Consider the following 26,699-nt stretch of genomic DNA (forward strand, 5'->3'; position numbering starts at 1 on the left):
GACAACTGAAACAATGGGTTCATACTGATACAGTTATGCAACTCCATTCAACTCCGCACGGCGACTTCACATTCACGACAGGGTGACTTCACATCCACGACATGGCGACATCACATCCACAACTTGGCGACATCACATCCACGACAGGTCGACATCACATCCACAGACACTGCGCCACCCCCACCCCCACCCCTCTCCACCCCACCCCCGTCCAAGAGCTGACAGGACAATTTTAAGCATTCAATGGTGAGCTATGAAGATATGAAGATCGGATCTCACCATCAAGATAACGTAACAAACCAATTTGTCCCTTGTCACGTAATCCCCAAATAAAGTTAAAGTCCGCTTTTCCGTTATCGCCTTTCTACCTTCGTTTGCATTTTTTTAAAACACTTTTTGAACAGTATTCCAGTTATATCACGGCGTGTGAGCTTGATGTGGGAGAAACGTGATGCAGGTCTTAGACGTAGAAACATAAGAAGGGCGAACCGGGGTTGGAACTCACAATCAGGTTTCCTACACGTCAAAGGGACAGAACTCTGCACAACGAACTGCGGCGCCTTAGATGACTGGGCCACCCGTGCCCCCGTTGATAATACGAGAAGATGTGGAACCACTGTATTCCTCGTATAGCTTCAGGTGTGTGATCATCCTCGCTCATCATACTTGTCACGGTATCTATACATTGACGTTTACACATCCGTGTTCCAGTCCTTATACGGGTAGCCTAGTGGTTAAAGCGTTCGCTCGTCACGCCGAAGACTCGGGTTCGATTCCCGACATGGGTACAATTTGTGAAGCCCATTTCTGGTGTCCCCCGCAGTGATATTGCTGGAATATTGCTAAAAGCGGCGTAAAACCATACTCAGTCAGTCAGTCAGTCCAGTCCTTATATGATGGCTTTAAATCCATGCTCATTGTAATTAACATTGCTTTGTTGTTATACTATTTTGTTTATTTGTTTGTTGTTTAACCCAAACTGAGCAATATTCCATCCATATGACGGCAGTCTGTAAATAATCGAGTCCAGACAATCCAGTGATTGAAATCATGTGCATCGATCCACGCATTTTGGATACGATGACAAGCATCAACCAAGTCAGCGAGCCTGACCACTCGATCCCGTTTGTCGCCTCTTACGACAAGCATAGTCGTCTTTTACGGCGAGCATACGTTGTTATACTAAGCTGTGTGTGATGTTATAAGTGACAGGTGTATTGATTGTAAGGCTACAGATAACTCAGTGCTCGATTCTTAGTAATGTGACTGATAAAACAACACACACACCCTCCCCCCGCCCCCCTTTAAAAACAGAAGAGGGTGACATAACTAATAATTGTCTATCAGAAGGATTTCAGTCAGCGACTAGTTTAAATTATACGCCTTCAGCAACCCGTGCTTTCCGTACAAGGCGACTATGCTTGTCGTATGAGGCGACTAACGGGATCGGGTGGTCAGGCTCATGATGTCAATCACTGCATTGCCTGGTCCAGACGCGATTATTTAGAGACATCCGTCATAAAGCTGGAATATTGCTGAATGCGGCTTTAAACAAATAAACAAACAAAATCGTGTGACATCAATAAACAGTGAAACCTTGATACTCAGGACGGTTTCCATTGAAAATTTCACTATTACCAAATTTCCGGGCGAAGCGCATCACGGACCTCATGGCATCTAAACAGCACGGACTAGCTTTGTTCTGACATTGCAGTTGTAACAGGATGTGAAAATGTACATTGTGCCTTAAGTTCGTGATTGGATGTCCTTCTGATAGATTAGTGAATGAGTAGGAATTACGCCGCTTTTATCAACATTCCAACAATATGACAGCGGGAAACACCAGAAATGGGTTTCACACATTGTGACCATGCGGAGAATCGAACCCTGTCTTCGACGAGTCGAGCGAACGCTTTAACCACTGGGCTACACGGCCGCCCCTCTGATAGATTAGCATGACTTCGGTGAATGGTTGTCATTCTGATGAAGATTCGGGTTGTTTCTAATCTGACTGTCTAACTGACTAGGAGCTATTATCTATAGGACGGTTCTGCTGCCCTGGTAGCTAGGCTGTATGTAATCAGGATATCAGTGACTATATCACTAATATATGGTTACAAAATGCTGGATTAAATATTCAAATATTTGAGAAGCAAAGACGTTGCAAATCAGTTTAGACAGTGTTTTTCCTGATACACTTTCTCAGTAGTGTCAGCAAGACTAAAACGAAGTCAGTGGCACGTATGGGCATCACCGAGTACAAACATCCTTGATTGTATATCCAGGAATCGCTACACACCCGTTCAGTCGTCCTGTTGGTAAGGTGAGACCGCCTCCGCGATGTAGTGGACAGAGGTCTACCCGGAGTGCGCTCCACCAAAAGACGTTTAAAGATGGTACTTGTTGTTACCCTGGCTGGCGCTGGGTATTTAGGGGCTAAAACAAGGACTGGTTCGGAGTCACGGTGTCTTAATGGGGTATTCATGTTAAACTGCGGCATGGTATTTAAGTGAACGAGAACTATAAAATCCGGACTAGTACAAGCAGTCTCACACACATGTTTGAACGCGGCGTTAAACCCCATCACCTTGGGTAAGATGAAATGGGTTTAACATCGTGTTCAAGATAATTGCACTTATATAGCGACGCGCGCATGCTAAAATATTCACACGGCAAATCGCAATTTGTTTACGTTTAGGATTAACATCAATCTAAAGTTAGGTTCACGGAGTGCACATTGTGTATGTCCTGAAACCTTGACGAAGCAGGTGAATGGATTCTGCTTGGCTTTATGCAGTATAGGTTCTACTTTATGCTTCATAGGAAACTGATATTATTTTGTTTGTTTGTTTGTTGTTTAACGCCGCACTCAGCAATATTCCAGCTATATGACGGCGGTCTGTAAGTAATCAAGTCAGTGATTGACAACATGAGCATCGATCCACGCAATTGGGATCGATGACCACCCGATCTCGTTAGTCGCCTCTTACGACAAGCATAGTCGCCTTTTACCGCAAGCATGGGTTGCTGAAGGAAACTGATATTAACTCATATTAACTGATATCACGTTTCTGTCTGCAGTGTTTATTGCTTGGCTTTCCTGTTAATGTAATCGTTTGATATATATACATATATTCGTCAGTTTGACTTAAGCTTGAACAACTATTGTAGTCAAGTCGTAGTACACCTAAATGGCCACATTATGATTTGTCGCAGGAGTCATTCCATTTCAGGAGTCATTCCTTATGTACTGAGGGGGCACGGGTGGCCCAGTCGCCTAAGTCGCCGCGATTCGCTGTGCAGAGTTGCGTCCCTTGGGCACGCCAGAAACCTATGATTGTGGGTTCGAATCCCGGTTCGCCCCGCTATGTTTCTAGGTTTATCAGCACCATACCCTTGTTCGTGGGTTTCACCGAAGTGGTAAACGTCTGAGACCTGCATCACTTCGGGCTTTCCTCCCACATTAAGCTGACACGCCATGATATAACTGGTACACTGTTAAAAGTGGCGTTTACACCAAACTTTATAGATGTGCTTCACATTAAGTGTTGTTATTCAGCCCGCCATGTCATCGCATTGGATTTAAGAGCACTTCAAGGATATTAACCAGAGGTAGAGTATTGGTGGATGTTTTACGATTGGCGTGATATTATGGATGTTCCCAGGAAGACTAAAGATTCAGATTGTCAAAATGATCTCCACAAACATCTGGTATCATCCCTATTTGATAGTGATTCACAAACACCTGGTATCATCCCTATTTGATAGTGATTCATAAACACCTGGTATCATCCCTATTTGAAAGTGATTCATAAACACATGGTATCATCACTATTTGATAGTGATTCATAAACACCTGGTGTCATCCCTATTTGATAGTGATTCCCAAACACCTGGTGCCATCACTATTTGATAGTGATTCATAAACACCTGGTGTCATCACTATTTGATAGTGATTCACAAACACCTGGTATCATCACTATTTGATAGTGTTTCACAAACACCTGGTATCATCACTATTTGATAGTGATTCACAAACACCTGGTATCATCCCTATTTGATAGTGATTCACAAACACCTGGTATCATCACTATTTGATAGTGATTCACAAACACCTGGTATCATCACTATTAAATAGTGATTCATAAAAACCTCGTATCATCACTATTTGAAAGTGATTCACAAACACCTGGTATCATCACTATTTGATAGTGATTCACAAACACCTGGTATCATCACTATTTGATAGTGTTCCACAAACACCTGGTATCATCACTATTTGATAGTGATTCACAAACACCTGGTATCATCACTATTTGATAGTGATTCACAAACACCTGGTATCATCACTTTTTGATAGTGATTCACAAACACCTGGTGCCATCACTATTTGAAAGTCATTCATAAACACCTGGTGTCATCACTATTTGATAGTGATTCATAAACACCTGGTGTCATCACTATTTGATAGTGATTCACAGACACCTGGTATCATCACTATTTGATAGTGATTCATAAACACCTGGTATCATCACAATTTGATAGTGATTCACAAACACCTGGTATCATCACTTTTTGATAGTGATTCATAAACACCTGGCATCATCACTTTTTGATAGTGATTCACAAACACCTGGTATCATCACTATTTGATAGTGATTCACAAACACCTGGTATCATCACTATTTGAGAGTGATTCACAAACACCTGGTATCATCACTATTTGATAATGATTCACAAACACCTGGTATCATCACTATTTGATAGTGATTCACAAACACCTGGTATCATCACTATTTGAAAGTGATTCACAAACACCTGGAATCATCACTATTTGATAGTGATTCATAAACACCTGGTATCATCACTATTTGATAGTGATTCATAAACACCTGGTATCATCACTATTTGAGAGTGATTCATAAACACCTGGTGCCATCACTATTTAATAGTGATTCATAAACATCTGGTATCATCCCTATTTCATAGTGATTCATAAACACCTGGAATCATCCCTATTTGAAAATCATTCACAAACACCTGGTATCATCACTATTTGATAGTGATTCAAAACACCTGGTATCATCACTATTTGATAGTGATTCATAAACACCTGGTATCATCACTATTTGATAGTGATTCATAAACACCTGGTGTCATCACTATTTGAGAGTGATTCATAAACACCTGGTGCCATCACTATTTAATAGTGATTCGTAAACATCTGGTATCATCCCTATTTCATAGTGATTCATAAACACCTGGTATCATCCCTATTTGAAAATCATTCACAAACACCTGGTATCATCACTTTTTGTTAGTGATTCACAAACAACTGGTATCATCACTTTTTGATAGTGATTCATAAACACCTGGCATCATCACTTTTTGATAGTGATTCACAAACAAATACCCATGATCCGATGAATTTGTAGAGGGTTTTGTCGCCTCTATGTAATCGCTGTATGAGATCAGACGCTGTGGCGTCACAGAAATGGTTAATGTGAGACGATGTATCCGGACTGATAGTGATACTCAACAAGCCTTGTAGGTTTTTTGAAAATGTGGGGTGCGTTTGAAGATTTTACAATTACCTTTCAGTAATCATGTAATTGTGTAAAAAATATAACACCAAACATGACTTTGTTACAGTTTTGTTAAATGTTTATTTTATATTGTATATTATATATTCTTTAGCCCCACATAGAAGATTTGAACAAGCGATATTTACGTAGGTCGTTAAATACCTGATCACCTATATATTTCTGAATCTAGAAATGTTGAGAATGCTTCAAATAAATATCTCACACCCTCCCCAATCCCCACGCCACTCTGGTTCCACGAATGCTCAGTAAGTCAGCATCTTTCTCCCAGCTCCACCTAAAGCGCCGAGAACTCTCCCCGCTGCATTGCCAATCCAGTTCCACACTGAACGGAAGCCATCCCTCATCTTCAGACGAAGTCCTCGGCTGACACACTTGGATGTTATGCCATCATTATTGATGCACACAACATACTTATTGGCTCTGTCGCCCGAGTAAAACATCACTGCAAGTTGTACACCGTGCACCTCGAGACTCGCGTGCCTCCACACCCAGGTCGGCTCTTCAGCGATAACGGAGAGGCAGCACTGCAAGACCCGCCGATCACGAGCCAACAGCCTCCCCCGGTGCCTCTGCATGAAGTAGCTGATGTCAGAACAATCAATGTATGGGCTGCAGTTGATATTCTGAAATGATAATGTGTTGAGTCAATTATATTAGTTGACTTGATGACGAAAGATAACGAATAAGAATGTAAATGTTTTGTGTGGGAGTGTGGTGGAGAGTTGGTGGTAGAGTGGCTGGCTTTTGTGTGCGATTGGTAGAGAAGAAATTGTGGGCTGCCTCTAAACAAACAAAACAAAAGAAATCAATGAGCCTTGAAAAGGGTTAATTTCAGTACATTATTTCAAACGAAGTACCTGGGAAAGCCTCTTACACAACAATTCTATCCATTTACTAAAGAAAGCTAGCAATATCTGCTTGGACGTAGTATGGTGTTTCGCTGGATATTATTGCTTCTTAAGTTGTAAGCATTTTACAAACGTTTGCAAACATTATTTCCAGGACTGCTGTATCTCGTTTTCACAATGTTCTAAGGCGAGATCGTAAATAATTGTTGCCTAATTTTACAAGATGACATTATTGGATTTTTATATTATCCTTATTTATTATGTTATCCTATCTGCGTAAGACATTTCAATCCTCATATTTGAGAAATGCATATGCACTTTTTACCCAATTTTGAAATAAGAAAAACGCGAGAACAGTGAGTGAACGTGTGATTACTGCTTAGCGCCGCATTAACTGTCAGCGGCAATTGTACAGGACTACACGTTATTCATAATCCACCCCGAATCCATATTTAAGCAGAGGGAATTTCTTCTTTGATAGGCATTTAAAAGTTGGAGTACCTATCAAGGATAAGAATTTATGGATGAAACAACTTCTTTATTACGATTAGGAGCGGCGTTTCGGTGTAGGTTCTAACACCGTTATCAAGTAAGTGATATACAGAGTGTGACAATATCTACTCTACTGTATAAACGTTGCCTCCTACTTGTATATATACTTGTCAACCACACTCTGTATATCACTTGCTTCATAAGACGTTGTTCATCCATAAATGCTTATCCTTACTTACAGAGGGAATTTGTTTTCAATATAGCAGCAGTACTATCGGTTACAGTTGATCAAAACACCACTTACCCCAGACACAGTGTCCTCATCATCTTCCTGTAATGAAGATATCATGTATCATGGAATGTGGGGAAAATAATGTCTTAATGATGTGATCGCTTGCTGTATCTTCCCTTCTTGACGAAAGCCACGTCTTGTGATATCGAAACTACAATCTACAATGTCACGTAAGAAGAAAATACCATCATTTTCATGTCATCTAAACTCCCGTACTGTATATTCCACCAAGGTGGTTGCATGAGAACAATGTGCTCATCATAATACAGATATACAACTCTAAACTCTGGGTGTATACACACCATTGAGTCATTGAAACTATAACAGCAGATGACAAAAATATTGCGACAGTCACAGACAATAAATCTTTTGTTAATAATGCAACTTCAAATATATTGAACTGTTTGTTAAGAGTGGACACCCCCCGCCCCCACCCCCCATAAACCAATGCATGTGTTCATGTTTTGGAATATTATAATTATGTGCAACGTTAGTGATCAGCTGATGAAAGAAGATACTTGATAGCCCCAAAAGCATTGTTTTGGTTTTATACTCACATACAGGTGTACCGGAAATGTTTTTGTGGCACCCTGAAAAGGAAATAGAGGGAATTACTAATTCACAAAGAATGAATAATTTCTAATATTCTCGTCTAGTCATTCTCTACCAAAGATATAACGGCTTGGGGACAACAACCTAACGCACCAGCACACCCAAATCATTGCACATACACTATGCAGTTCATTCGTGTGGGTGACAACGAGGTCATGGTCAGCAAAATCGGGCTGAGCCGTTGGTATTGTTGATTTTCATTATTTATAGTAACACGTAACGTCTCCACTTTGCGTGAATTCAGTATTTGTGTTCGGAGTGGGACTGGGTCGTCTCCACGTGATGAACGCTTCAGCACTACTGGCATGCCCTAAACAGGTAGAACTCCGCGGGAGGTGGCCATCATGTTCAGTGTGTCTCAGTCCGTGATTTGCAGAAACAAAAGTTACTGTGAAAGGTCAGGAACACAAGTCCAAGGTACTATCCAGATGATTAGAAACTGGCTGCATGCTCAGCGACCACGTGTAAATAATAGACACGGTATTTAGAGCGTAGAAGCTGGTCGAATAGCCGATGGTCTTGTGTAATGTTTTCAGAAGAGTCCAGATTCATTCCCGACTTTCAGGATAGGTATGCACGTGTCTGGAGGCGTCCTAACGAACGTCATGCGGACGTCAACGCAAGGTAACATTGGGGGCGGGTCTGTAATGATATGGGGCAGGATCTTAACGTCAGTGCATGTTGTTCATGGAAGGGTCAATGGACAGTACTAACGAGACATCATAATGGCGTAAATAGTCGTTTGCGCGCCATGCTGGTTTCAAGACGATAACTACTTGTGCACATGTATCTTAACTGTTTACCTCCAGCAGCAAACCATCACCAGAATGCAATGGTCAGCAATGAGTCCTGACCTTTCCACCATAGTGCGGCCCGTGAAGATCCGGGGTAGAATAGGTCTTCAGCAACCTATGCTTGCCGTAAGAGGCGACTCTGCTTGCCGTAAGAGTTGACTCTGCTTGTCGTAAAAGGCGACTAACGGGATCGGGTGGTCAGGCTCGCTGACTTGGTTGATGCATGTCATCGATCCCAATTGCGTTGATCGATGCTCATGATATTAATCACTGAATTGTCTGGTCCAAACTCGATGATTTACAGACCGCCGTCATATAGCTGGAATATTGCTGAGTGCGGCGTAAAACAACAAACAACAAGTGCACGCTAGGATATCATCTGGAGAAGTGTACGCCGACGTCAAAGGGAACCTGCTACGTTAGTCAAACTAAGCCAGGTACTGCAAAGTGGACAAGACTCGCTCAAATTGTCATTGGAAGATTGATTCGAACCACGCCACGGAATATATACGATTCTTTGACCAATCGTGGGGACATGACCCATTACTGATAAAGTCATCCCAAACATTTATTTTTTAACTATACTACCCTGTCGTCTTTCTTGGTTATTTACCCCTTTGTATTTCTGTAATTCTGTTACTTTCGAATACTCCCTACTTTCGTTTGTATATTTCAGGTACACTTTGACCAATTATTTTTAATTTATGACTTGAATAAGTACCGCACTAGCGTTTCCCTCACGTGTCGTTGAATGATATTGATCCGTTAAATGTAGATATCTCGCCCCCAGTTAACCGCTCACTTAGATTTATATCGACTGATACACTGAGTGGATAACAGTGGAGAAATATTAATACTTAATCTCTTAGTTCATTCAGTATTTTAATTGTTGTGACAGTAACTGTGATTGTTTCGGTGATTTGTTTTCACAGCTGCATGGGTTTCCCAGCAAGCCCAAAAATATAATTCAGGAGGATAAGGGGGTGAGGGTTGGGGCGTTTTAGTTTGTTCCTGGACTGTGTTCACTGTGAGCGATTTGTACGGCGTCTGATTGTATGTGTGATATATCATTTGATAGTTTATGAAGTGTATTCCACATATGTTGGGCTTATTTTTTCTTTCTTGAACTATACATAGCCAATGTAGCAAAATAGTAGCAGCAACAAATCTGTAGTCTGATTTGGGGGTTTACTCCCGCTATGCACGAACGTCTTGGTATCTTAATCACGCCCCTGTTGTCACAGACATTTGATCATTTAGACGCTTTAATCTTGAACTCAGCGTTTAAGCATCCATTCAGAAAGATCAGAGAGTTTGACTGCATGATCGTTCACGAATATCTTCGATACGCCCCATCCTAGTGAACAAAACGTGGAATTGCACATCGTCTATCGCAGTATCGACTCCATCTTTGTCTAGACTGACAGTTACAGCCTACAGCAATCGATGTGATAGAGTTGATAGTTATCTCAATAATGACTCGGACAGAGATTCAAACTGCATGGTGGCAAGTTAAGTTTAGTCTATTAACATAATTCGATAACCATACCACACCATTCAACCAATATTGTATGAACTGTGGAGCTTTGTAAAGTCAGTTATGATTGAAAAAATCAATTTGAAATATTGCAAGCATATACTTAGAGTTAAACAATCTACTCCAAGCTTCATTATTACAATCTACGAATCCACTGAACATATCTATGTCTGTATATGTGTACAGATGTATTTATATCCTCTCTGTATTACATGTTGTGATTTATGAGGATACACTTGAACTTGACCTGACCGACAATAATACGCAGAATGTACCCGGAAGGTTTACATGGGTTGTCATGACTACGTCCAATCAAGCGCGAGCAGGAATATCTATGGCCAGATGTTGGCAACACTTCAACAAATGTTAACTACTAAGAAATGAAAAGTCTATATTGTTCAGATATCCTGTTTCGGTCTATAGCCTGACTGTGTTGGTTAGCCGCTGTACACAGTTTTAAGCTTTCAGTTAGACATATTCCAGGTGTTATATTACGTGATTAAAATTTGCAAACAAATCACTTATGCAGTGAGCGTCAAGAAGGCGTACAGGTCAATGTCAACATGCCACATCCGATTTTGTCCGTGTTACGGATTATCTCCCCTGCACACCGACGCAGAACTAGATAGCCCTCTCACAGACTGGTCCCTGGGATGACCAAGAGAGGTGTTCGGAGTATAAAAGGTAAACTACCAGCACAGAAGTTACCGATCACGCCTGTTCTTCTTCTGAAAATACGTAAACAAATTAGACATGACCACACCGTGCAACATAGTTTCCTGGGCAGCTTTTTTAAGAAAATCGACTCTGTTACCTTCCAGAGTGAAAAATTAAAGCCCCGACAAGCAGTTGTGTGTTCTGACGTTACATGCATAGTGATAAAGTGCTTCTAAAAGTTAGACATAGCAAAACTGTTCACGTTGGTGAATAGATTCTGCAAGTCCCATTGTGTGACATGGCCTGGTCACCCTCGGGAACAGCTTCACAATCTGCCGCACCGCGATACCCATGGCGTACCATATGTTCTCATTCTTTGACAAAGGTTGGGTGAAGTGTGAACCAACTCCCATCACCCCACCCCACCCAACCCCACCCCACCCCACCCCACCCCTCCGCCCGGTACGTTTATCAAGTCGTTGCGCCGTGTGTTAGAGGCGTGTGGGTTGTCACCTTTAGATTACAGAGGATATTCATTTAGGAGGAGCGGAGGGATCTTTTGCATTTAGATATCGGCGTGCCACAAGTGTTGATAACATTACACAGGGACTAGAAGTAAAAAGCCCTTGAGCGCCACATACATGTAGCGCTGTATGTCACAAACATAGATAAGGAAAAGAACACGAAAAATCAAGTCACGCCTGGAGCATTACAACCGTATTGTATAAACTTGGGCAGTGCATAAGGAGTGAGTGAGTTGGGTTTAAAACCGCTTTTAACCGTATTACAGTTATATCGCGGCGTGTCAGCTTAATGTGGGAGGAAAGCCCGAAGTGTACAGGTTTCGGACATTTACCATTTCGGCGAAATCCACATGCACGGGTATGGTGCTGACAAACCTAGAAACATAATCGGGGCGAACCGGGATTCGAACCCACAATCATAGGTTTCTGGCGTGGCCAAGGGACGCAACTAACAGCGAATCGCGCCCCCTCAGTAAATAAGGAAGAGAATTTATGGATGTCACAATAATTCTAGTTTCATCATAAAATAATATTTGTACTGATATACCGTTTTCCTTTTTCGAAGAAGTTTTCATGACCCTAACTGTTGTTTGAACTTTCCGGGCGAAACGAACCATGGATACGGAGTTAGTCCTTGTATTTTTGTGAAGTTTCATAACAGCAATTTTCCGGAACCTGGAGTTTCCAGTCATGGCTAACTGGGTTTCATTACACAGCAATGTTTCACAAAGAACCTTGGAACATTTCTAATTAAGACAGAAATGATTACTTACGCTTCCCATCTTCCCGTGTTGAGCTTGTTCGGGTGACGTTTGCAGTGTACTCTCGAGTATGGCTTATTGCGTCGATTCTGGGTAGCACTGATTCTATAAATAATTTTTCCACGAAAGGTTTATTGATGTCAGTTGAGTACAGTGACCCAGCCGCTCACCACACCTACCTGATCCGACGTGAACATGGGCAACACGGTAAGTAGATTCTGTAATGTTGTCTGTTGTTTCACGACGCGAACACCTAGTATCATCCCCATTTGAAAGTGTTTCATAAACACACGCTTATAATACAGTCAGAATCGTACAGTCGACTTTCTTTTGACCGTGAAAGGGGTTTGCGGTGTTCTTTAATATGTTCCTGAAGTAGGTATATTCATGCTCATTTCGACATGTTTATTTCGAGGTAGGTTCATTCATTCAAGTTGTGAAAGGCATAATATATTGTTGATTACCCAATGCCATCTGAATGGGAACGCTATAGGTTCGTCCCGACATTACAATTGTGATGGTAGGTTGGGCAAATGAACATTCTGCCATAAATTGGTGACTGGTCGCCATTCTGATAACCATGACTGTAGTGTATGTTGCAATCGGAGAGGTGAGCAAACGTTTGTAATGTCGCGTACACCATTTCAAGCATCACCGCGGAGCTAATATTTATAGGATTTAGGGCTGAGACGAGTCCAAATGTACTACCCGGGTACCCACCCTTCTATTACCCTACCCTACCCAGGTATCCGCTGTAGGTTTCAAGAGAGAGGTACAACATGTCTGATTGGGAAACGTTTGACCGTACTGCTGTCAAAATAAATTTAGATACGCGTATAATCCGATCTGGTCATGCATACACTGAAGTTGACTGAAGTCATATCATTATGCAAACATATAAAGTCAGAAGGAATGTGTGTACAGTCAGAAAGAAATTTGTCACTTATAGTGTAACCTTAGAGTTTTAAATACCTTTTGCCATTAAACAATATAATCACGGGTCCGGGTAGTCCCGTGGGTACCTGGGTCCTACTCAGAACCCACCCGACCCGATCACCCTATTTACACGTCCCAGCCCTAATAGGAATGTTCTTCTTTCCTGGGCCCCGTTCCATGAAGCGATCTAGGGGCTACGACTGTCGTAAGTCAATGCTAAGGTATAGCTGCTAAGATCCTCTTATCGCTACGACTGTCGTAAGTCAATGCTAAGGTATAGCTGCTAAGATCCTCTTATCGCTACGACTGTCGTAAGTCAATGCTAAGGTATAGCTGCTAAGATCCTCTTATCGCTACGACTGTCGTCGGTCAATACTAAAGTATAGTAGTTAAGATTGTCTTATCGCTACGACTGTCGTAGGTCAATGCTAAAGTGTAGGAGTTAAGATCGTCTTATCGCTACGACTGTCGTAAGTCAATGCTAAAGTGTAGGAGTTAAGATCGTCTTATCGCAACGACTGTCGTAAGTCAATGCTAAAGTGTAGGAGTTAAGATCGTCTTATCGCTACGACTGTCGTAAGTCAGTGCTAAAGTGTAGGAGTTAAGATCGTCTTATCGCTACGACTGTCGTAAGTCAATGCTAAAGTGTAGGAGTTAAGATCGTCTTATCGCTACGACTGTCGTAAGTCAATACTAAAGTATAGGAGTTAATAAGATCGTATTATCGTTATGACTATCGTTGGTCAATGCTAAAGTATAGGAGTTAAGATTGTCTTATCGCGACGACTGTCGTAAGTCCAGCTAAAGTGTAGGAGTTAATAAGATCGTATTATCGCTACGACTATCGTCGGTCAATACTAAACTATAAGAGTATCGCTACGACTGTCGTAAGTCAGCGCTAAGACTGTTTTGTGGAACGGGGCCCTGGCAGATTTTAATGAGGATGTAACTGTTAATGGGTCAGAAAATGATGAATGCAATATTAACAAAACTTTAATCTTGGGGAAGTAAAGACAATGCAAATCAGTTAGACAGTATATTCAGTAGCTTGACTCAATTTAAACCGCACCTTACACGCAGAAAGGGAATGAGTTTGGCCTAACGCCAAGGTTGCAGCTGAACACTCTCACGTGAGTCGTCGCCCAAAGTGAGTGCGTGAGTGCGTGAGTGCGTGGTTGAGTGCGTGCATGAGTGCGTGCGTTCGTGCGATTTAACGCCGCTGTAGACAGTATTTGAGTACCCGATTCCGTTAGTCGCCTTTTAAGACAAGCACAGTCGCCTTTTACGACAGGTATGGGTTGCTGAAGACCTATTCTACCCTTGACCTTCACGGGTCAGATATTTTTTGTATGTATGTATAATATGCTACCCGATTCGCAAAACATAGAACACATTTCATTGAAATAGCGCTGTGTACAATAGCTTTCGTAAGACACCTCTCCGAGGTGGCCAACGCGGAGGAGATAGGTTTACATTTGTTTGTGGCCTTGTCATTGGCAACGACCCAAATAAGTGGACTAAGTGACATAAACGTTCATGCATAGGATGTTTGTCTCAAAACTTATCTTTGTTCTAATACTTGGTATTAGCATTTATAGTTCATGATCCCCCACTTATTTTAAAGAGTATATTTGAACCCGGTGGCGATGTATTTCTGCATCCACCTCAACAACAAATCATGTCATAGATAAACAATGCTGTTTACTTTCACCCTTATTTCAGGTTGAATATCAAAAGAAATCGTCAGCGCATGCTCCAACTGTTTTGGTGAGTACTTCTGTCCTGTCATAATGTACTCTTAAAAAAACCACGTGCAAGCTCCGACGTTCATACAGAGAATGAACTCAGACAAAGTGAAGGTCAATTCCTAAATAAATAATAACATTTTATATAAACCTGAGAAAGGTGAATCATGTAGGATAAGGACAAGACAAGTATTTCTGGACTACTATTTGCGTTCAAAATGAAGCCATATTTTTTAAAAAGTGTCCATTCTGTTGATACTTGCCATGTATTACAGTAGTTTTGTCGGTCATGTTATAGGCTTCTGATGTTGTGTTGTTATCTTTTAAATGGGTGAAATGATTAATTATATTTTTCCAAACCACTATATTCTTATACAAACATATTGAGCTCTTCATTCCTTTCTTGACTTTCTGTTTAATTAACAATTTTGAAATGAAAAGTCCGGAGTGGTACAGGTTGCCAAATCGCCCAGACCCGTGAAGATTCCGGGGTAGAATAGATCTTCAGCAACCCATAATTGCTGTAAAAGCCGACTATGCTTGTCGTAAATGGCGACTAACGGGATCGGGTGGTCAGGCTCGCTGACTTGGTTGATGCATGTCATCGATCCCAATTGCGTGGATCGATGCTCAAGATATTAATCACTGGATTGTCTGGTCCAAACTCGATGATTTACCGACCGCCGTCATACACGAACCCCTGGATCCTTTCACGTGGTCCACGCAGTCTCCAATTACCCGCCCTTGATTTCCTTTCGCCAGTTTGATTGGCTACGCTATCAAGTTTAACGGACCAATCAGAATGCGAATTACAAACCAGCCTCGATGTTGGGTTGATGACATCAACAACATGGCGGCCAGTCCCATTGATTATGATACTAACTAACACGCAAAAGAAAGCTCCCCTAAAAAACCAACACAGCAAGTTGATCGTAAGAGGCGACCGAATAGATCGGGTGGTCAGGCTCCGTGACTTGTTGAGTGCCTGTCATCGTACCCCGATGTCGTGGATCGTTGTTCACAGTATTGATCACTGGTTCAGACGTGGTTATTTACATGCCGTCGTCATATAGCTGGAATAGTGCTGATTGCGGCGTAAAGTAAACACAAAAACAAGCAAAACATATTTTGTTTTACCTTTGTTTCCTTCTTACATATCTGAATGAAAGTGGGGGCCACGGGTGGCCCAGTCGTCGCGATTCGCTGTGCAGAGTTGCGGCCCTTTGGCACGCCTGAAACCTATGATTGTGGGTTCGAATCCCGGTTCGCCCCGATTATGTTTCTAGTTTTCAGCACCATACCCGTGCTCGTTGGTTTCATCGAGCTGGTAAACGTCTGAGACCTGCATCACTTCGAGCTTTCCTGCCACATTAAGCTGACACGCCGCGATATAACTGGAATACTGTCAAAAGCGGCGTTCAACCCAACCCACTAACTCACTCTGAATGAAAGTTGATATACAGTGGAGTCCGCCTAAATAATTGTCAGGATGACCTGCATCCGACGTGATAATATATCCAGGGTTGGAAGGCCTGTGTATTGAGTCAGTATACTTTATTCTTGTGCAGCTCATTGCTGGTGTCGTCTCGCCGTCACATGGCTGAAATAGTACAATGCAAATTTCAACCTCACTCTATTACTCATGTCGCAACCCATGCTTGTCCAAAAAGACGACTATGCTTGTCCTAAGAGGCGACTGACGTGATCGGGTGGTCCGGCTGGCTGACCTGGTTGATGCAGGTCATCGTATCCCGAATGATCGATGCTCATGATGTCCATCACTAGATTATCTGGTCCAGACTCGATTGTTTACAGACCGCCGTCATACAGCTGGAATATTGCTGAGGGCGGCGTTAAACAAGAAACAAACAAAACAAACAAACACTCATGTCGATGTCGCTCATGCAGGTTGAAGTTAATGAAAGTCATTTGTTGATGCGTATTTCCTGTTTCAGCTTCAAGTGCAGGAAGTCAACAAGAGGACGCTGGGGAAGCTGATCATCAAGACTGTCGGCCACGAAGGTACAGAGACAGACGAGGAGGGGACGTATCTACGGCGACAGATCCAAGTCTGCATCTCTTACCTGGAACATTACAAGCCTACAGTGTGGCGGGATGCTACAGTGACGTTCATTGGCTTACGGGGTCATGAATATGTGGTATCCTCTGGCCGCGGACGCTACAGATTCATGGTCCACCTTGATGCTCGAGACGAAATAACCTTTTCAAAAATGAAATAATAAAATGCTATAATGAGACTACCACTAGATCATGACTGCACCGTGACATGAGGCACATGTGTATGCCAGTCTCCTCTCTAAACGTGTGTGGCGGTCGGGTAGTCTAGTGGTTAAAGCGTTCGCTCGTCACGCCGAAGACCCGGTTCGATTCCCGACATGGGTACAATGTGTGAAGCCAAATTTTGGTGTTCCCCGCCGTGATATTGCTGGAATATTGCTGAAAGCGGCTCAAAACCATACTCACTCACTCTAAACGTGCACGTAATGCAAATGCAAAGTTAAACAGTTATTCTCCAATCCACTTTTCCTTTAATCCACTGCATAACAACAGGAACAACACGACAGTATGTGTTTATCTCAGTATTTTTACAGCACTCATCTTCTAGGGCTTCTCTGTTTAAATGCATGTGCATGATATACAAATCTGCTTGTATTTTGATCTGTGTGTTGTGCTAAGAAAGGTCCTAAATATTGATAATAATTTACATTCTGCTGTACCTTTGAGATAACTGTCATATAATAAAGTACGTTTGATCACTAGTATTAATAACGTTGATTATTCCACGATATTGGCGACAGCCTCGCTACCTGCTTCAGGTTTGTTTGTTGTTTAATGCCGCCCTCAGCAAAATTCCAGCTACATGACAGCGGCCTGTCTGGACCAGACAATCCAGTGACAGACGGGATCGATGACATGCATCAACCAAGTCAGCGAGCCTGACCACCCGTTCCCGTTAGACTTACGACAAGCTTAGAACTATTCTAACCCGGATCTTCACGGGTCACCTTCTCCAGGTGATAACCGCCGCTTGATATGTAACGTAAAGATGATTTGCAAGGAATACATGTCGAATGAAAGCTTTTTCAGACGAATAGAACGTAGCTTACTGCCCTCATGCTTTTAATGGCTTTTCCACAAAACCAACTGACCCACCATGGACACGATCGACCTTTTTCTCTGAAAATAGACTTTTGGTGACTCGTAGTCTTTGTAAGCCATGATTATATTTGACCCGTCGACCTCGCTATCACATGACCCTCACATGATGTTAACATTCTAGCTCGAAGACGTCAACCATTGATGCCTTCTCAGACGGAAAGGCTGCAGAAAACTGGTAGCAGTCTTTGATTATTCAAGACGACAGATCACATCTAATGTGACGAAAGCTACCGTTGGCACAAATCACTCCATTGCAGGTGCCCTCTTGTTGACAGTCACCATGTTGGAACTATTTTCCAAATGTTTGGTCGCCTTTAACGACCAGACTAGGTTGTTTGATCATGCTAGGAACCTCATCCACTATATCTCCAGGGCACGCATTTCGGTAAACCTACACTAATCCCTGAATACACCCGTGAGGTTTTCGCGATGTTACGTTTCCTGCCTTTGTTGTTACGCTGACTGGCGCTCGGCATTCAGGAGCAAGGACAGGTCGGGTTGAGTCAGTATACTGTGTTTGAGTGGGGTATTCGTGTTAAACTGTGGCATGGTATGAGCTAACACTATGAACTCGGCATTAGTCTGGACTAGTACAAACACCCACCCACACACGCACACACGCACACACGCACTCACGTGCAGCCACGCACCAACAGGTTCTTCATAGTATGAGCAAAGTCCCATGCCGTCAGAGGAAGTTGCCTTTATTAGAAATAAGAGTATTGGAATAAATGATAATATTCATACGGCTAAAGACGTTACATTTCCCTTATTAAGATTGACTTTATACAAATTTTCACGAAACTATGAACTATGCTCTGACTATTTAAAACAGTTTTCGATTTCTTTTGATATTCAACCTGAAATAAGAGTAAATGTAAACTGCATTGTTTATCTATGACATGATTTGTTATTGAGATGGATGCAGAAATACATCGCCACCGGATTCAAATATACTCAAATACAAAGAAACAAGCGTTGAAACAAACGTCCTATGCATGAACGTTTATGTCACACGTTCCACTGTGTTTTTGTCTTCTTATATTTGGGTCGTTGCCAGTGACAAGGCCACAAGCATATGTAAACCATTGTACACTGCACTTCTTCAGTGGAATTTGTTCTTTCTTTCGTGAATATCTTTTATCGGGTAGCATAACCCTATCCATGAGGTCGTATAATTCGTAAGATTTATACATACATACATACAGAATCGAACCTGTGTTCTATGCGAATCGGGTATCATATTATACATACATACAAAAAATATCTGACCCGTGAAGGTCTGGGGTAGAATATGTCTTCAGCAACCCATGCTTGCCGTAAAAGGCGACTATGCTTGTCGGAAGAGGCGACTGTGCTTGTCGTACTAGGCGACTAAGGGGATCGGGTGGACAGGCTCGCTGACTTGGTTGATGGATGTCATCGTATCCTAATTGCGTAGATCGATGCTCATGATGACAATCACTGGATTGTCTGGTCCAGACAAGATTATTTACAGACTTGGGGTTGGGTGGGGATGGGGTGGGTGATGGTAGCTTAGTGGTTAAAGCGTTCGCTCGTCACGCCGAAGACCCGGGTTCGATTCACGACATGGGTACAATGTGTGAAGCCCATTTCTGGTGTCCCCCGCCTCCGCCCGATGAGTGCGGCGTTAAGCAACAAACAAACAAACTTACTAAATACTAATTTCCGTTTGACTTCAAATGAGAACGATGAATTGCAAAATAACTCGAAATCCAGAAAAGTGTATGAAACATCAATACGGTACTTGAACATGAATACCCTGTACCCAACAAAATCGGAATTTTGTTTATTTTAAGACCCATGACGGATGAAGTTCTTTAAGAAACTGTCATGTAATTTTGTATAGAAATGTGTACATGACACGTAGGGGGACAAACCGTGGAAGGAACAGCACAAGCACGGTCTACACGTGCTACACAGTGACCGTGTTCATTCAATGACAAGATGCGCTACTCAGCAGATGTTAAACAGTTGATGTTGAATGTGTATGATTTCTTAAGAAGTGAAGCAGAAAGAGCAAAGCCTTTTTATGCAATTAATAAATTCTTGAAACGAGCTTCAAAAGCTCTTGGTATGTCCCCTCAGAAACTTAAAAATGTTGTTAGTCGACGAGATACAAAAAGTCAGGCCAAGGAGGTAGGGAACATGTCAAAACAACGCAAGGTTGATAAATTAGACAGTTTTCAGAGGGATCAAGTCAGACGTGCAATTGTTAAACTGCACTCAGAAAATAAGTACCTGTCCCTAAGAAGTTTGAAGAAACACCTTGAAACTGACCATGATTTACTTGTTACAAAGTACAAACTATGGCAGCTGTTGCATACATTGGGTTACAAATACAAAAAGATAACTGGAGAAAACAGGGCTGTGTTGTGTGAACGGTCTGACATTGTTCGTCTCCGAAATCATTACCTTCGTACCATCAAGCAGAAACGTGAAGAAGGTTATGAGACCATCTTCTTAGATGAGACATGGATAAATGCGTCACACACAGCCAGCAGTCAGTGGGTACCCAGTGGTGACTGTAAGGAGTCTGGTAGACAGTTACCAATGGGAAAGGGTGAAAGACTCATAGTTCTCCATGCTGGTTCTGCTAGTCAGGGTTTTCTCCCAGACTGTGACCTCGTCTTTAGAGCCAAGGCCAAAGACAACAGGGACTACAACACAAAAATGAACGGCAATGTATTTCTGGAGTTGGTGAAAGATAAATTAGTCCCTGCTTTGCCTACCAAGTCTCTCACTGACATGGACAATGCACCGTATCACAGTGTGCAGGATCCAGAAGCAAGACTCCGACCTCTAATAACCGTAAAGGAGACATGGTTACTTGGCTGCAACGGAGGAACATTACATTTCCTTCTCGAGCGACGAAACCACAGCTCTATGAAATCATCAAAACTATGAAACCTGACCCCGTGTATAAAGTTGACAGTTACATCAAGGGTCAGGGTCACGCTGTCTTACAACTGCCACCTTATCACTGCGACCTAAATCCAATCGAGTTGGTGTAGGGCATCGTCAAGGGTGACGTTGGACGATCGAACACAACGTTCAAAGTACGATCATGCAGTCACGCTCCCTGACCTTTCTCAATGTGTACTGAAACGCAGAGATCAAGAATATAGCTTCTAAATGATCAGAAAGAACGCTTATGTATGTTTTCGCGCTAGGGAATTCCCAGGGGTTTCCAAAGGAATGTGGAAGTAGTCCGTCAGTGTTTACGTCATTTCAAGAACACGGTCTCGTGAAAAACGTATGAACGTCAATTTGTGTCGTTCATACACTTATGAACGTCAATTTCGCGGTCATGTGACCGACCTCTCGTCCAATGGAAAAGCCCTATATCGTGTTAACTTCAAATCCTTTTTTTTATGATATTGTATGTGCTCACAAAGTCTCATCAAGATTTATCAAATGGCTTATGAGATATCGTCCGCAAAATGAAAAACCCTCATTTATACCTACGTCCAACTTGTTATTGCCTTGTAAACGCGAACACTAAACCTTTTGAAACTTCCTGATGAACAAGTGCACCATTTCAGCACTTACCTAGTATTGGGAATTGAAACAGTTTTTGTTTTTCAAGGCTGTTTTACCAAGTTTGAATTTACCGGGTTTAGGTTTGTGCCAGACTTTTCACCAAGTTTCAGTTTCTTGGTTTTGGTTTGTGCCGTTTCGGATGTTTGTCACTATTTTGGAAACCACGTTTTGTTTGGGAGTTGATAGCTGCGGTTATCGACAAACTCTGACTTTTGTGGGGATTTGAGGCACCAAAATTTTGTGAGTATGAACGGAGAATGATTTGTTTGTATCCACTACATATTATTCTTCAGTTTACATGTTGTAAAACGGTAAAAAAAAAAAAAAATTATCGGCGAAAGATTTCGATCGTTGTAACTGCTTAAAATCCGGAAAATCACACAATAATATCTATATTATGTAAACAATGCTATTTTCACATTCATGTATTATTTCTTTTGTAGATTAATTTAATTTGGTTTGAATTTTATACTTATTAGGCTTTGTTTATTTTATTACAGCTTGTACCAATCAATGTAGCACTCTCAGTCATTCAGTCAAAGTCAACTTTGTAAACCAGTGAACATTATGACAGTCGGTCTGTCAGTCAAGTTTGTACAATCAGTCAGTCAACCACAATATGTTGTCAATGTTGAATTGGTCAGCCAAACTGTTTGAATGATGATTTGGAGTAATGATAAAATTGTGCCATTTGTCCTTCTGTCTGCGGTCAGTTGGAATTGTGACATGGTTCGAAAAATGTGTTTAACAGCTGCGGTTGTTGAATAAATGACTGCGTACAGAGATATTGCCTTAAATTTCATTCCCTACAACACCTAGTGTGTCTACACTGGCCACAAAGAAATTAGAAACACTTTATGAGTCATGCTCATGATATTTCAGCCTAAGTCCCACAAGTTGCCATGGAAAAGCAAACACTAAAACTTTTAGAAACTCTTGAATGAGAAAAGGAACCAGTCTAGTGCCTGCAGGATCTGAATACAAAGTTTCATAAAGCAATATGCAGCACTCTCTGAGTTATCCTCTCGAAACGAAATCCGACGGACGGAGAGTCAGTTTCTGTATATCCTGCATTGTGACTGGAATAAAATTACATTGATAATATCATACATCTGCCAAAGAATATACTAACTAGAATATCACAGATGTGTTTTCCAAGCTAGTAGAAGCGCATTAAAATATATGACTTTTACTTGGAAATACATTATAATCGCCAGCAACCAGTTTGACTCCATTCCAATGACCAGGGGTCTACCTCTGCTTGGTACCACAGCAGGATTTACACTGACGATTATAGGTAGAGAGAAGTATTGTTTACTTTTCGGTAGCATAATCGTGTATGGCATTCGTCATTGTGCTCTATCTTTATACATTGTCATAGTGATGATCATAACGAACGTCATAATATTACGTTGCCATATCACGATAAGGAATTCACTTATTTATTATTCATCGTGAAAACCGCACAGTTACTTTATATATGAATATTAAATAACGCAATATCTGTTAATAGCTGCTCAAGCAACGAGTGTGTCAAACATCAAGTCAATAACGTAATATGAACATCCATCTTTCAGGATTTAGGGACATCAGATCTTGGACTCAGTGACTTGGATTGTTGCATGTCAGTGCACGCTACGGCGTGAGAAGGTGCTCACATATGAGCAATCTATTATGTATCTGGTTAAGGCTCGTTTACTTACAGACCCTCATCATGTAGCTGGCATGTTGCTGAGAGTGTCATTACGAAACAAAAGGCATACGAATCTAAATGCTGATTTTCTTTTAAAACGCCCAACAATGAATATTTTTCTTTTTGAAAGACTGACTGGGCTCTTCTGTTTCGGTAGATAATGGTGACTGGTAAATCTCTTGCGTTGGCGGTTAACATTTACAAAAAATATATATCAATTCAGCGCTGATACTATACATGCATTCTTTTTTACTGTAAGGAGCTCCTTTAAAGCCAGCTTTACACAACGTATTAACAGTCCCACTAACCTTGATATGATGGCTTGATATTTTACTAAATGTAGCATCCCGTTCACGTTGAGTATACAACAATCATTCCGTTCATACATCTTTACTTTCACAGTAGCACTCATTGTAGAATAAGTGGGAATAGGTTGCTGTGTTGTTGGGGTCCTGTGAAGGAGCTTCGTGTGACATTTACAAACTCTACACATTCACAAATAATGTTTGACTGTTTCGTTTCAGTGCGAGAAGTGCTGTGTAAACTGCCAATTTTCCGATATTCGATCTGGAAAAATAGTTTGTCTTAGAGGTAAGAGGTAAAACCATTTCCTTATTCATAAGAAATCTCTGCCAAAAACAGGGTCAATTGTAGGATTCCGACTATATCATGAGTATTTGTTTATAAATCACTACTACATAGTGATTAGACCAGGTGCTAAGGAAAATATGAACGTTTCCCGCCCCACTACTGGCTCCCGTCACAAATACATGCAAAGGCAAGGCAATTATTAACCTGAACATATGGTTAACGTCAAAATTGCATCGGACATCATTTTTGTCACTCACGCGTAAATATTTCCAGATGTCTAACATTAAACATTTTTGAAAGGTTTACAGAGATCTTAAATGTTGTAATCTTCATAAAAACTAGTGAACAAGAGTTGTATGCCTCTCTTTGAAATTTGGTGGAAAGAGCATGCTCTATTGTACCTCCAGAGTTGTGAAATGTTGACACCAAGGGCCGGAGCTGCTGGGATATTAACATGAAGGGAAAGTTGACTATGGGAAAGTTGAAGTCATCCCTTTTGTCATACAATCATGTGGAGAGTGAGTGAGTGAGTTTGGTTTTACGCCGCCTTTAGCAATATTCCAGCAATATCACGGCGGGGGACACCAGAAATGGGCTTCACACATTGTACCCATGTCGGGATTCGAACCCGGGTCTTCGGCGTGACGAGCGAACGCTTTAACCACTAGGCTACCCGACCGCCCCTCATGTGGAGAGTGTTTTGTCACTCTATATCTTTATGCACATATCTAAATATGAAACATATGACGCTGTCTCACTGGTCTCCTTTATTTCTATACTCAAAAACAAACAGAAACGCATGCATTCCATGCAAAAGTTGACTTGCATTTCACTCCCTAAGAATGGGTATAAAAACGTACGTTAACGGGATTCCATATGCATTGTTTAGCATCGTGTTGACAACCACTCATAAAAAAAAAAAAAAATGCAATTATTCAACATTACGAAATGCAACGCCTGTCCGAAAATGAGCGTCTGCGAGCGATTGGTATGCTTGAAGAAGGATCGGGTCAACGTGTTGTTTTACCGTTTTTGCGTCGTCATGGCCCAGGCATTACCTTTCAACATGAAAACGCCCGGCCTCATATTGCTCGACTTGTTCTGGATTCTCTTCAACAAAACAACGTGAATGTCATCCCCTGGTCTGGCTCGCTCCCCTGATCTCTCACCAATCGAGCACATGTAGGATGAGATGGATCGGCGCCTCCGACGTCAACCACGTGTTCCACAGACACTCCAGGAACTTCGAAACATGCTCCAGCAGATATGGACAGATATCTCACAGGACTTTGTGCGACGCCTGGTCCATTCCATGAGACGAAGATGTGTTGCTTGCATCGCAACCAGAGGCGGACACACACGCTATTGAATTGTAAATTGACATTTTGGCATGTTCATGTTTATTTTTATGAAATCACGCTGAAGTGAGTATAGCAGATTAAACCATTTGAACCCTTACATGAGTCTTTTATCTGTTGCAAACCGAAATTGTTTCAGATTTAGTAAAACACATAACTTTGCATTAAATCTTATTCAACGTCACAGGAACTTTTGTTGTTCAGTATAATACAGGTTGGTAAATCAGTGGAAGGAGAATTGTTGATCTGATAGTTATTGAATGATATCAGATCATCGAAATATCCGAAGCTTAAGTTAAACATCTTGACCAAATTACTTTGTTTTGACAATCCGAGCAGAAATTCTGATTCATACTCATAAAAAAACAACGGATTATCAAGAAGGAGAGCGCAATTGGTGCCTATGCCAATGCTTCCTTCTTCCCTAAATGTCTCACCCCCAAATTTTACATAGATGTTATCTATAAGGAGAACCAGCATTTCACTTATTGATTTCTCAGAAATCTTCAGATGACTTTTGCTTACTGAACCTCTGAAGATGGATATGTAACTATATCAATGGTCAACACGTTTTGTAACAAGGGCTCCATGGATCAAAGAATAATTTTTAATTTAAGTTTGTCATGTGGAAGAGTGGTTTACCAAGTTGAAAGTTTAAATGTTTTAACAAAACCTAGTTCTTTTCTGAGATGGTAAGTCGAGCAAATTCTTTGAGCTTTTGAGAATCCACATGGCATTAATTGTACTTTCTGTGAATATGAAGAAGGTTCTTCCATGATTATGTTAAGGATTATGGTTAATCTTCGAGACAGGGATTTGGTGGTACATTTGCTGGACCCAGCAATATATGTCTCTTTGTACGGATGTTTATGGAGGTTTAGAATCCACAACCAGGATGAAATGGTGTTTGTAGGAAAATGAAATTGTAGGTGTTCCTAAAATTTGAAATATTGCATCACATTTAGAACAAATGATTTAATCTGTGACTTAACTTTAAGGCATCGATTCCCTTGTTTACAAATTTCAAATTAGAAAATATGTGGTATTTGTCTGCTTGGGTGGAGTCTGTTCCTGGATGAGACAAACGTTTAAAAGCAATATGAAGAACGATACTCTCTTGTCAACATTGTGGGCTCTTAGTGTTTGTAGACCCACCCATCAGCAAAAGTTTATTTCTCACTATTGTCAGTACCCTTAAGAGTAAAGATTATATGTTAATGCCACATGGAGTAAACATGTAATGAGATCGCTTTTTCAAACTATCTCCATTGAGATATGTCTTCTCATCCTCACATCCATCAGCTCCACCACCGACAACTCCACAACCGACTACTCCACCACTGACTTGTCCACCACCGACTACTCCACATCAGACTACCAATCGAAGGAATATCCTACAACCGACTACTCGATGTAAATTGCCAAAGCGTCATGATGTCGCTCTCCATAAAGCCACTCAACAAGGTGACCTGGGGCAGGTGTTGTGCATCTTGAATGAGGGCAAGGTGG

At 41.5% G+C, this 26,699-nt stretch overlaps 2 protein-coding genes across 2 annotated transcripts; one reads left to right on the top strand and one right to left on the bottom strand.

Annotated features, from left to right (window-relative positions):
- Positions 1-5,658: 5,658 nt before the first annotated feature.
- On the bottom strand, positions 5,659-12,227 carry LOC124145611. The gene is made up of 4 exons (XM_046515449.2): positions 12,136-12,227; positions 7,796-7,828; positions 7,251-7,277; positions 5,659-6,229 (listed from the first exon to the last, which is right to left on the bottom strand). The coding sequence occupies exons 1-4, from the start codon at positions 12,142-12,144 to the stop codon at positions 5,849-5,851; spliced, it is 450 nt and encodes a 149-aa protein (XP_046371405.2). The 5' UTR covers positions 12,145-12,227; the 3' UTR covers positions 5,659-5,848.
- LOC124145612 lies at positions 12,206-17,587 on the top strand. Its single transcript, XM_046515450.2, has 3 exons — positions 12,206-12,330; positions 14,782-14,826; positions 16,760-17,587. The coding sequence occupies exons 1-3, from the start codon at positions 12,319-12,321 to the stop codon at positions 17,042-17,044; spliced, it is 342 nt and encodes a 113-aa protein (XP_046371406.2). The 5' UTR covers positions 12,206-12,318; the 3' UTR covers positions 17,045-17,587.
- The last annotated feature ends 9,112 nt before the right edge of the window (positions 17,588-26,699 follow it).

The sequence above is a fragment of the Haliotis rufescens genome, unplaced genomic scaffold (assembly GCF_023055435.1).
Source record: "Haliotis rufescens isolate VD_foot unplaced genomic scaffold, xgHalRufe1.0.p SCAF_8, whole genome shotgun sequence".
NCBI lineage: Eukaryota > Metazoa > Mollusca > Gastropoda > Lepetellida > Haliotidae > Haliotis > Haliotis rufescens.

Bases quoted from the DNA above. Each gene is read 5' to 3' on its own strand.
- LOC124145611 (XM_046515449.2), bottom strand. The intron at 7,278-7,795 runs GTGAGTATAAAA...TCTTCATTACAG, and splicing joins CATTTCCGGTACACCTGTAT to GAAGATGATGAGGACACTGT. The intron at 6,230-7,250 runs GTAAGTGGTGTT...TTATCATTTCAG, and splicing joins ATGAGGACACTGTGTCTGGG to AATATCAACTGCAGCCCATA.
- LOC124145612 (XM_046515450.2), top strand. The intron at 14,827-16,759 runs GTGAGTACTTCT...TTCCTGTTTCAG, and splicing joins CGCATGCTCCAACTGTTTTG to CTTCAAGTGCAGGAAGTCAA.